Source organism: Labrus mixtus, chromosome 15 (genome assembly GCF_963584025.1).
Source record: "Labrus mixtus chromosome 15, fLabMix1.1, whole genome shotgun sequence".
In the NCBI taxonomy this organism is placed as follows: Eukaryota; Metazoa; Chordata; class Actinopteri; order Labriformes; family Labridae; genus Labrus; species Labrus mixtus.
The window spans coordinates 13,316,777-13,327,712 of record NC_083626.1 but is presented as its reverse complement, the minus strand read 5'-3'; the positions used below and the strand labels follow the sequence as shown (position 1 = coordinate 13,327,712).

The following is a 10,936-nucleotide window of genomic DNA, read 5'->3' as shown; positions in this document are numbered from 1 at the left end:
TGCGCTTCTATAGCTGCTGAATGAGTGGCCTTCACTGAGTTCAGGCTCTTAGGAGGCCGAGTTTATGTCCCGCCCACCTTCACTCTGATTGGTTGGCTGTTGTACAAACGTCTTCAATAGCTTCTGATTGGTAACATTTGCTCAGACTGTATTTTACCTGCGAGATTTGAATCAGGGCTCATCTGATTTAGTCGTCGGAAATTACAAATTATGTAAATAATTCAATTATCAAAATATGCATTATAATGTTAGTAAAACGATTGAGAATGACTTGGAATATTTTAATTAAATACGATTATTCATATCTCTAATATGAAAACACCAGGGGTTACTTTACTTCTCTGATACCTCACAAACTTGTTCTAGTACTTGAAGTTCATCATTTAACAGCTTTGTTATAATTTTATATTACAAAATTTATTATCCATTTCTGAATACACCAACAGAGCATATAAAGAAGTGAAAAACTACAGCTCCCATTAAGTTGACAGCATGCAAATGGATACAACTCTACAATGGTTATAGAATATCAAAACTAGGAGAAGAGCAACCACCAATAACTTAAAAAATTTAATTGACACAGTTTTGACGAATTCAATGGCAATTTTTTTTTTCTTAATCGCAAAAACAAAAAGAAACATCGCAGAACTTCATCTGATGAGTAAAAAAATCTGTTATCTACATTCAAAATGTAAACCTTGGGTGGACTCACCAATGAACTAATGTCTACATGGATAGAATGTGTATTATGGTGACAATTGTTTTTTTACCCCACAAGTACTATTTCTAACCACAAAATTGTATAAAATGTATCCACAGAATTGGGCAAAATAGCAAGTACACTTTGGGGAAGAAAAGACTTTCTGTACAGTATTTTCAAATTAGCATCCCATTTCTGTTTTTGTTCATTTGATGCTGAATTCGTCTCCCTAGGGCAGGGGTTGAAAAAAAATGAAAAAAAGTCATGACATCAAAGATAATAGACACAAGTGAAGCATCAACGCTTAATGAAGTGTCTGTGACACAAATTCTGTACCATTTACAAAAAAAATATTTAAAACAACAGGTATCCACTGGAGACCAATTCTCCTCTTTTCAACAGACAGGGGTATGAAAGGATGGTTTCACAGCTTCCTTTGTTTGACTAGGCCAGTATACAAAATAAATCATGTTTCCATATTGTTCAAATAAATCCTTATGAGAGTAAAAATCTAGTCCTACATGCTTGACCAGATAACTTGAACGTGGAACGATCTGCCATCTTAGGAAAGATGAAAAGTCTACAGTCTCAGCCGCCACATGGTCAGCTCCCTGGAAGACCGACACGAGAGTGAGAAGAAGACAACCCGAGTGGCAGTGCTGTGTTTTGGTGTCTGATGGTTGAAAGCAGGTTTAGTAGATGGGTGAACTGGGATGAAGAGTCTCAGGCAGGGTGGAGTTCACAGAGGAAAGTGCTGATGTTGGCGTCGGTGCTAAGAGACTCTGATCATCTGAGCCACCGTCTCGTCTGCCCCGGCAACATCCTGCTGCTGCTGCTGCACCAGACCAGAAGAAGAGATCACCACTGTTAGTTACAAGGAGTATCAAATTTAAAATGCTGTGATCTATTCAAATACAGAGGCATCGAAGTTAAAAATGAATTACACAAATTGTTCAATACAAGTCAGGCTGTTAACACAATTGACCGGCTGGAGTCAGTATTCTCACCTGTGCCAGGGCCAACGCCATTTCCTCCTTGTCTTTAGGTGAAAAGAAACGTCCACCGTCTCCACGCTTACGCTGCATAGCGTGACGGTGGCGAGACTCGTGTAGATATTTCTGCTTAAGACAAGATGGAAGTATTGTACAGTTTAACATTCTGAATATGGTATTTATTTTTTTCCACATTTCTATGTATTTTATTTGGAAAATTTCTAAAATAAAATACACAGACAAACAAAGCAGATAAGTATGAGAGCATACTTTCTGTAAAGTCTTGATTTTTTTTATAGTCCATGTTTGAAAAGGTTGCAGCATGAAGTGAAAGAAACGTATCTAGTCCTACTCCTTTTTTCTTTAAAGCCCTCTCAATTGTTCCACAGCCTGAGCTTTCAAATTAAAACCAAAGAGTACAGTTAACTGGCTAAGCAAAAAAAAAGACACCACAAACAAAATATATAACACACATCATCCTGGTACAGACCTTCCATCTGATGATGATTCCATTTTACTCGTTGATTCTTCAGTTCCATATCTGTTTAATATGTTATTCTTGTAGAACATAAAACAGTTTTCATTTCTTCACAGATGATTCATACATTCAACCCCTTTGTTGTGATAGTATGTCGTTTCACATTACTGCTTGTTTTGTTTTTTTGAACCTAATATATCTCTGAGGTTGTGTTTACATTCCCTCTGCTGGAAATAAAAACCTTTTGGAAAGTGTCTGGTAACTGATGATTCCTCTGTACATGATTTGAAACAGACGGCAAAGAACTAGTAGCAACGAAGGCGTCTCTTCTCTTGGCCAAAAAGTTGCACTTGAACACATCGCAAAGACTACAGCCAACGGCCAACCACCATGTACGTGAGAGGACATAACTCTCCATGCCAGCAGGCAGCGGTAGTTTGTTGTTATGATACAAGACCATTTTCACACCGCTGTCGCACACCACTCATAATATAGGTACTTTTAATCGAGAATGATGTCTGATAAAAATATTTATTTTTGGGCTTTTTGTGCCTTTATTGGAGAGACAGGACAGTGGATAGAGTCGGAAATCAGCGAGAGAGAGGGAGTAGGGAATGACATGCGGGAAAGGAGCCACAGGTACAGCTCCATACATGGGCGCCCGCTCTAACCACGGCGCCACCAGCGCCCCATAATGTATGATAAAACATTTAAAATGGCACTGGTGTGTGGTCAGCCCTTGATCTTTTAGCGGAAAAAGAAAATAAGAGGCGGAGGCGACAAATAAGGAGAAACTGCACTAAATGGGTGAAAGCATGGATAGGCCTACTACAGCGGCAGACTCAAGGGGCTTTCCCGAATTTGTGTTGATAGCATAGACTGTAAATACTAAGGTTGAGAGCTGGAGTTAAATGAAACCTCCGAACAACCAATCCGCGCAGACGTCGGCCAACGCTGATTCAATATGTCGAATCGGCTGAAAAAGTCAGACGGGGGCCGATTATGTTGTGCAAACCTCTGTTTCAGTACCAGTTGAAAGGTCATTACACTCACCACAAAAAAGTCAAGACATTTTCTTACTTGCCTCCCGTGGTGTCAACACATGAAGGTGCTTGTCACGGTTTTTGAGACCTCCGTTCTTTAAGACTAAATGTCTAGATAACACCACATGGTTTTTCCTTTTTGTTAAATATTTATCAGCTATAGTTCAGATATTACTGTTAGATTGAAAGATTCCCTTTCCCTTCCCTTCCCACAGTCTGATTTCTCCAGCTCTATGCAGCTTTTGGATAATTTTTACTCTCACCCTAACCCCTAAATGAAATCATTTACAGCCATCTTCAATGAATGAAATGTGAGCAGCTTTAGACTGAGTTAATAAGAAGCTGGTGAAGAGAGGAATAAGGGCTTAATACAAGTGCATTCTTGTTAACCAGGTAGTGAGGAAGAACACTTCACTGTGACCTCGTCTGTGTGTGGTTCAGTTCTATCCAATATGTCTTACCCTCCTTTCTTTGGGAATCTTGCCTTCCGCCTCCAGCTTGGCCCTCGCTTGTCGCCGCTTCAGGATGCGATGGTACTGTTTGGCGTTAACGTACAAAGGTTCCTCCTCGAGCATCTCCGCCCCAGGCAGGGGGATACGCTGCATTGTTTGAACTCCACCGCCTCCAGGGACCATCTGACCGAGGCAGAAAACAGGGACGCAGTGCTCAGGAGGTCTGGTTTAAACAGTTCAATCAGGTTGCATCCAGAATTAAGCAATTTATTTGGTATTGATATTCAGTATATCAACACTTTCAATCTATTCTATATTTATAAACTGCCACAGGCTGACATTAGATACAATTACTTAGGATTCGATTGGCTAGTGCCAAATAAATCATTGAAGAAATGCACCAACACTTTGCCTACAAGTCAAAGTTTTTTTTTGTTTTTTTTAATGTTTCTTGTCTTTAGCAACACTCTGTTGGTCAATGCTGTTAACTTAAGTCACTAAATGTTTGCCACCATTGGGTGTGGGGGTCAATACTTTTTTAGCACCAAGCATTTCTTTTCCTGCATTCTGATCAATTTCCAAACATTAATTTGAGCAATTCCGGCATGATGATCCAGCCAAGTGCCCTCGTTTATCTATTTTTTTTCCCCTATCTTCTTCAGTATTCATGTAGCACATCTTTACTTCAATAATGAATGCATTCATGTGAACACTTTTATAAACACATATCAGAAATGAATAACCCGAATCCCCCCCAAAAAACTGTCTATACACGCAAATTCCACATGAAGTTAATTAAAGCACAATAAGGGAAAACATGTGTGTGGACATCTGAGCAAAATGACCTCATAATACTCCTTGCATTCAACAGTGTGCTTAAAAGACATTGAACTAAAATGTTTATGTTGCAGTGATGCTGCTTTGAAAGTGTTTCGGTCATTCAATCATCTTTTTGATGCCCAACAAATGATTCATCAGTGACATAAAGACAAACATGAAGTTTGAATGTCATTTCTACACCATCATTGTTAAGTTTCAAATAGAAAACAGAAAAATCACACATTCTTGTATAAATTTGGATTCAAAATGTAAAACAAAGGAAAATGTAATAAGATGCTGGATACCTCTGCACAGGGTCTTACCATGACCATTCCACCTGCATTGACCATGTTACCGGAGACGGGCAGGGTGACGGTCACAGTGCCTTGGCCGCTGTTAGTCGTGTTGGTGTTTGCACCCCCTGCCTGTACGATCTGGGCGCCTGCCAAGCTGGATGCTGGAATTGTGATCATTCCTGCCAACAGATTATCATCATCATATCACACTTCTTGTTCAAAAAGACCACTCAAGAGTGCAGTAGTTTATAGAGTATTTAGATCAGAAGGCAGACTCAAGAGGAAGGAGAAAAACTGAGTGTACCTTGCTGCAGGACGGTACCATCTGCATTGACAGGCTGGTACACGATGGTCTGTCCGTCAGCTGTCTGCGCCACCTGTTGGCCCTGCAAGCTGATCTGCTGCCCCTGTTAGACCACAGACATGGAGAAAAGACTCTCATTAAACCACATCAACAACAATTCTATCTCATGAAAAGGCCTCAAAGAAGCGAATCATTTGAAAACCTGGTTCTGTCCGGCAGTGATGGCCGTCTGCGGCTGCTGGATGATGATCTGTTGGGGCTGACCCTGCTGGCCCTGGAGCTGGAGAGTCTGACCGCCCTGGAGCTGGATCTGCCCTGGCTGCACCAGCTGGATCTATACAGAGACAACAACACAGATTCACTTTAAGGTATTTTATTTATTACTTTCTACATTTTTTGTTCAATTGCAAGTACATCAGAACAGCCAAGCACTGTTTCAAAAATCTTAAGAATAAGGTTTTTTGCACCAGAACTAAAAAAATGCATCAAAAAAGAATTAATTTAATTAAAAATCTATTCTTCTTTGCATAGATAATCAAGTTTAAAGCATCTGTTAACAGAAACATGTTTATAACTGATACTTGGGCCCTGTCACAATACACTGTTCATACTATACCATTGCACTCACCCAACCAGAACTACTCCAAGAGGACACTAGGTCCTTGTGCAGGAGAACACAGCATAATTTCAATACAAATTATATCCCGGTGGTAACTGAGTGTAATCTCTTACCTGCTGTAGTCCCTGGGCTCCAGATACAGGGACCTGCATTATGGTCTGGCCCTGACCTCCTGACATGGCCTGCACCATTATGGGTTGTCCTGATGATGTTATGAGCTGCCCACCGCTGACCTGGACCATCAGAGGCTGTCCCTGGACCTGCAGGATTTACAAAAGACGTTACATCAGCACTTAAACGTGTCAGTATTACTTCAGTATCACTGACGTGTGACAATGGCAAGCAAAATATGTGAAATCAGGCACATCCAAGATAGCACAAGATCATGAATATGTGTTGATTTGTTGTCAATCTTTCTGCTTTGGGGTGTACAAACAAGACACCACAGGTCCACAGTGGGTCCAAGCTGAACCCAATATTCCCGAATATTTCTGTCATGAACCAAACACAGAGTGGTTACCAGAGTATTGCTGATGAAAATAGGCATTACATAAAATTGGTTCAAACTTTGTACTTTGAATGTGTATCTTCACACACACACACACACACACACACACGGATCCATAAATGTGTGAACAGACAACTGGGATCCAATTTCGGTTAAAGGGTTATAAATAAGAATGAACAACATCTGATATTCAGATGTTTCTTTGGACATCTGTACATGTTTGCTACTTTCACTGAGTCTGAACCCTTTTTTTTTTCCTTCATTCACGGGCCTCCAATCTGTATGAGACAATATCAGGGGCCCATGTATAACAACCAATTTCATTCTTTATCAATTATCAACCAAACAAAAAAAGTTAAATAAGATGCAACACTTTTGCTTGCTACATTTTTTCAAGAAATGTAAAATAAATATAATCTACTGTCTTAAATAAAGTGATTTAGGTCTGTTGATAAATATGATGATGGGGAAAATCTCATGTTTCACTTTGTATCGATGATGTCCAACTGGTATATTCATCCATATCGATGAATCCTGAAAACTAGTGAGTTGTTTTATAAAAAAAATGTACCATAGGGTAGAAAACCACAAAGTAGATGATGAAACGTGACAAGTGGTCATGACTATGGATCCCTGGTGTTCAGTTCTGGCTCTTTTTCTGGTGTGATACATGTATCAAATGGCTTTTGTCAGGAAGAACAAAACTGTGACATTCTGAATTGTGTGTCTTGCTTCAAACACGACTCAGATAAACAGTAGTCCTTTGACAGCCATGAGAGCACAAGCAGAAACCAGAGGTTGACACAGAACAGTGCGCTGAGGAACATGCAGTTCAGACAGTTGGAAGACATGCTGGGGGGGGGGGAGGAAGGAAGGATGAACCAAACAGCACAGCGATGGGTCATGAAATCAGGCCTCGTCAAGCATGCAAACTCATACGCCGCGACACCATCATGGCACTGACACAGGGCGGCGGTGACACCACTACCTGGAGTGTCTGCACCTGCTGGCCTGAGGCCGTCACCACTGGCGCCTCTGTTTGCAGCTGCACAGCCGTCACTGTGCCCTGTGCCTGCAGGCAAGGCAGGACAACACAGTCGCAGGTGAGTCATTTTCAGGAAAAATAAACAGATTATTGAATCCACTGGAGCGCTCTCCCTTCTGCGTACCTGATACCTGTGAACTTACAAAAGCAGGTTAAACTGTTAATGGTATGGTTCTGTAACAGCCAATAGGGTCATAGCTCACCTGCTGCTGGATCTGTCCATTGGTGGTCTGCACAACTATCTGCTCCCCGGTCGTAGTGGTGGCAGTGGTGTACTGCTCCATGACTTGTTATTGTCACAATCCTCTCTCAACACTATAGAAGGATACAGTATTACACAGCATTAATACAATTTGCATTTCATTTCATTTCAGATAAGATTCGACCTTTTTATTTATGCAGAAATAATAAAAAAACGTCTTTATTTCCAACCATAAACGTTTATTAACATTATTATAGCCAGGCCATTGTTACCGTAAGCGGGACCTCTTATTTAAATAAAAGGGATATTGACGGTCCTTATTACCTAACACGCTAACTGAGGCCGTCACATGTTAAATGTAACCTTGTAATTATGAGTTAAATCTGCCCAACACTGGACGATAGCAGATGATTAGTGAGGTCAGCTGTTCCAATGCTTCATGTGGTGTTTTGAGCACAGCATACACGGAGCTAACACGACTTAGCTAAACGTGGTAAATAAAACTAGAAGGTATAAAATGGATGTAAGTTGCCACGTAAACTGCGTGCAGTAGTTTCTTTATGTGTTTACGTCTTTTACAGACAGTATTTTTTGCTAGAGGTTGAATGGCGCCGTGAACATCACGAGACACTCCTTTGTTGGAGATTCTATATTTTAGCCGACAAGCTAACATCAGCTAAGGCTAGTCGTCCAGCAGAGATCATGTTTCTTCGCGGGAGTCAACATCGAAGAGTTATTTTTTTTTTTTACAAACATCCGAGGACGCAGAGGTCCAAATCAAACTGCCATACCATTTTTTTTTTGTTGTTGCATTTAGCAGGGTTAGTAATTTGGTTGGTCCATGGGCAAACCAATCCGTGCTGACAGCTACCAATGCCTTCAATAAGGGTCTCCCTTACCGTATCTTCGCTGTCCGGTTTCCCTCTGATTGGCTCTAGTACAGCTCGCTAAAGCCCAATCAACAAAGTGAGCGGACAAAATGGCGCAAATGAAACAACGGCGCCCGGGAGGAGGTGCGTAGCTGCGTGACACATGAAGCCTGGGCAGGGTTGCCAGGTCCGCTTGTTTATAAGCGACTTTTGGGTTTTTTTCTTCTTCTGTAAAGTCGCTTGCAAATATCGTCGGTTGTGGGTTTTTGGGCTTGTTTTCTAAAGTGCAGTTGCTTGTTTGGGCTTTGCTTTGCTCCCTGTACGAACCTCCTACTGATTCTCTTCCAACTCTTCACAATAAAGCGAAAAACTATCGCGATAGTTTGTCCTTTTCCAGGATCCGTCCACAACCCCGTTTACCCTATGCGTAATAAAGAGTGGGATGTTTATTACGATGCTGGCACCCAAAAGCACAAACAAACTTCAACAAAATCCATGAGGCTTACGGACATCGATTTCACTGTTTTCAAATCAAAATGAGACAATATATAAATATATACTGCTATCAAGTGGCCTCTCTTTTACACTATGTGGTAGGTTAGGTCACCTGTTGGGCTTCATTTAATTTTTAGGTCGCTTGTTTCCATAGAGCTGGTTGCTTGTTTCTCTCGCGAAATCTGGCAACACTGCTCCTGGGACAAAGCAGGGGGAAGTGTCCACGGCGACCAGCAGATGTCGCCATTTAACAACTTATATTTTCTCTTTCGTTTGGCAGTCGACGTTGTATGCATTTATTAATTTATTTGTTGCATTAATTTGATTTGAATATCAGAAATAAAGACCTAATCGTGCTCTGGGTGGTACAGTTACTGTAAGTCGTTTTTTAAAACCCTCTGTGATCAGTTCATGCCAAAGGATTCAGGCCCACTTAACTCCGTTCCGGTAGATGGCAGTAGGCTACCCCGACGCTTTTATCCTTTGACCCATGTTTGCGGAAGTACATGTACGAGTTACAGTTTGTGTTTTGTTTGAGGCATGCTTTAAGATATATCCATTAAATAGAGCAGTGGACAGTTTGACCTCCAGACGTGTGTGTGTTACTTTCTACGTACCTCTACCACAACAAGAAGTCGAAAAGAGAGGACACACACATGGCTCGGCCTTTTCAGCTCCTCTCCCTTCTCTCCAGGCTGGGTGCTCCGTCCGTGGCTCTTTCTTTTTCTAGTACCTGCGTTCGGTTTGCAAGCAGAGGTACCAGCAAGACATGGCTGGCACAGAGCCACGACCACACAGCCAGATCATCACATGGAGCTTCAAGATACAGCGACCGGATGTCCGATGAAGAAGTCGGTCTGGAAGATGTAGAAGACAAGCTGCAAACCTTGGTTGAGTAAGTTTTGAATGACTCGTTTTCCGGGCGTAAAAACATTGTAGTTAAATGCATAATGCGGAAAAACACACCTCCTCTATGTTATTCAGTGAGGGGAGAAAGAGGCAGAGGACTGTGAAATATCACATACTTAGAAGACAGATGACTCCTTCAGGAGCTCCACAGAGGAAGCTTACCTGGGATGCTATTGAGCAGATCAGGTAAGGAAGTGGTTTTTTTTAATCTTATACTACTCAAACAAATAAAAGCTTTTCTGGCTTCAAAGTAATTTTATAACTAGGTCTTCAAATGAAATGTTGTTTTTTTCCCCTCAGATATCTGAAGCAAGAGCAACCAGAAGAGTGGACAGTGGAGCGTCTGGCTGAGGGCTTCTCTGTCAGCCCTGACGTCATCCTGAGAGTCCTCAGAACCAAGTTTGTGCCCAGTCCTGAAAGAAAAGCCAAGCAGGATGCTAAATCTATGGCAGGACTCGGCCAGCAGGTGTTGCCTTCAGGTGACAGGGCAGCGTCGGACAGACTGAAGCTACCTGGAATCCATGCAACGGCAGTGCTACCTCCCGGAAGAGGAGACGATGCAGTGGTGCCTGCGTCTGATAAGGCTTTAATGCTTCGAAGCACAGAGGCTAGTAAGAGTTTGGTCCCTGCTACTTCTCCGCCCATCCAGCCCAAAGCTGGTATTAGTAAAGACACCACAGTGGAAACATCTGGAACAATGCTTACAGAGGATGAGGAGAGCTGGGATGGACAGGTGTTCACAGAAGAAGAACTTGAACAGTATATCCAAATGGAAAAGCCCTCACCTGTAGTGCAAGTTGGTAGTGACTTTTTTGATGTAGAGGGCGATTTTTTGTACAGAATCTAGAGTTACTGTGTTGGACTATTAGCTAACCATATGAACACCTGACAATACTCTAAGAGATTATCACTCTAACTGAACAGGTCAACGAAACAACATCTTTGGACTACATTTATTTCTGCAGTTGTTCCCTTATGCATTTATTTATTTATTCATGTGTTCCATGTACCTCTGTAAATTAAAGGATGAATACAGCAATAATTAAACAGAAATAAAAAAATGATTTTCCTTTGTTTATACAAAATGGCCACAGGTTTAACTCACGTCTCCTTAGAAATATCTCACATCAGCTGTCACACTGAAGGGTAACTTAACCCTTTGTGATCTGTGCGAAAATATAGTAAACATTTTCTCAGACTTTAAG

The 10,936-nt window shown here is 41.4% G+C and overlaps 2 protein-coding genes across 16 annotated transcripts; one reads left to right on the top strand and one right to left on the bottom strand.

Annotated features, from left to right (window-relative positions):
- Positions 1-382: 382 nt before the first annotated feature.
- On the bottom strand, positions 383-8,504 carry nfyal (nuclear transcription factor Y, alpha, like). Of its 15 annotated transcripts, none has more exons than XM_061056782.1 (10): positions 8,358-8,504; positions 7,460-7,571; positions 7,197-7,283; positions 5,817-5,963; positions 5,287-5,418; positions 5,085-5,187; positions 4,790-4,959; positions 3,675-3,848; positions 1,708-1,821; positions 383-1,564 (listed from the first exon to the last, which is right to left on the bottom strand). In XM_061056782.1, exons 2-10 carry the CDS (start codon positions 7,538-7,540, stop codon positions 1,559-1,561), a joined length of 1,014 nt encoding a protein of 337 aa, XP_060912765.1. In that variant the 5' UTR covers positions 7,541-7,571; positions 8,358-8,504; the 3' UTR covers positions 383-1,558. The 15 variants fall into 15 exon arrangements, with proteins under 15 accessions (XP_060912765.1, XP_060912756.1, XP_060912759.1 ...); XM_061056773.1 differs by having other exon boundaries at positions 383-1,535; XM_061056776.1 differs by having other exon boundaries at positions 383-1,532.
- Positions 8,505-9,105: 601 nt separating this feature from the next.
- Positions 9,106-10,886, top strand: ngrn (neugrin, neurite outgrowth associated). Its single transcript, XM_061057856.1, has 3 exons — positions 9,106-9,717; positions 9,807-9,917; positions 10,032-10,886. Exons 1-3 carry the CDS (start codon positions 9,479-9,481, stop codon positions 10,576-10,578), a joined length of 897 nt encoding a protein of 298 aa, XP_060913839.1. The 5' UTR covers positions 9,106-9,478; the 3' UTR covers positions 10,579-10,886.
- The last annotated feature ends 50 nt before the right edge of the window (positions 10,887-10,936 follow it).

What these genes read in the sequence shown, in the direction of transcription:
- nfyal (XM_061056773.1), bottom strand. Translation starts at nt 7,540, where the DNA reads ATGGAGCAGTACACCACTGCCACCACTACGACCGGGGAGCAGATAGTT. An exon ending in GAGCCCAGGGACTACAGCAG is followed by an intron (nt 5,419 to 5,816) that starts GTAAGAGATTAC and finishes GTCTCTGTATAG; the next exon opens with ATCCAGCTGGTGCAGCCAGG. An exon ending in AGATTCCCAAAGAAAGGAGG is followed by an intron (nt 1,822 to 3,674) that starts GTAAGACATATT and finishes TCTTGTCTTAAG; the next exon opens with CAGAAATATCTACACGAGTC.
- ngrn (XM_061057856.1), top strand. Translation starts at nt 9,479, where the DNA reads ATGGCTCGGCCTTTTCAGCTCCTCTCCCTTCTCTCCAGGCTGGGTGCT. An exon ending in AAGCTGCAAACCTTGGTTGA is followed by an intron (nt 9,718 to 9,806) that starts GTAAGTTTTGAA and finishes TATGTTATTCAG; the next exon opens with TGAGGGGAGAAAGAGGCAGA. An exon ending in GATGCTATTGAGCAGATCAG is followed by an intron (nt 9,918 to 10,031) that starts GTAAGGAAGTGG and finishes TTTTCCCCTCAG; the next exon opens with ATATCTGAAGCAAGAGCAAC.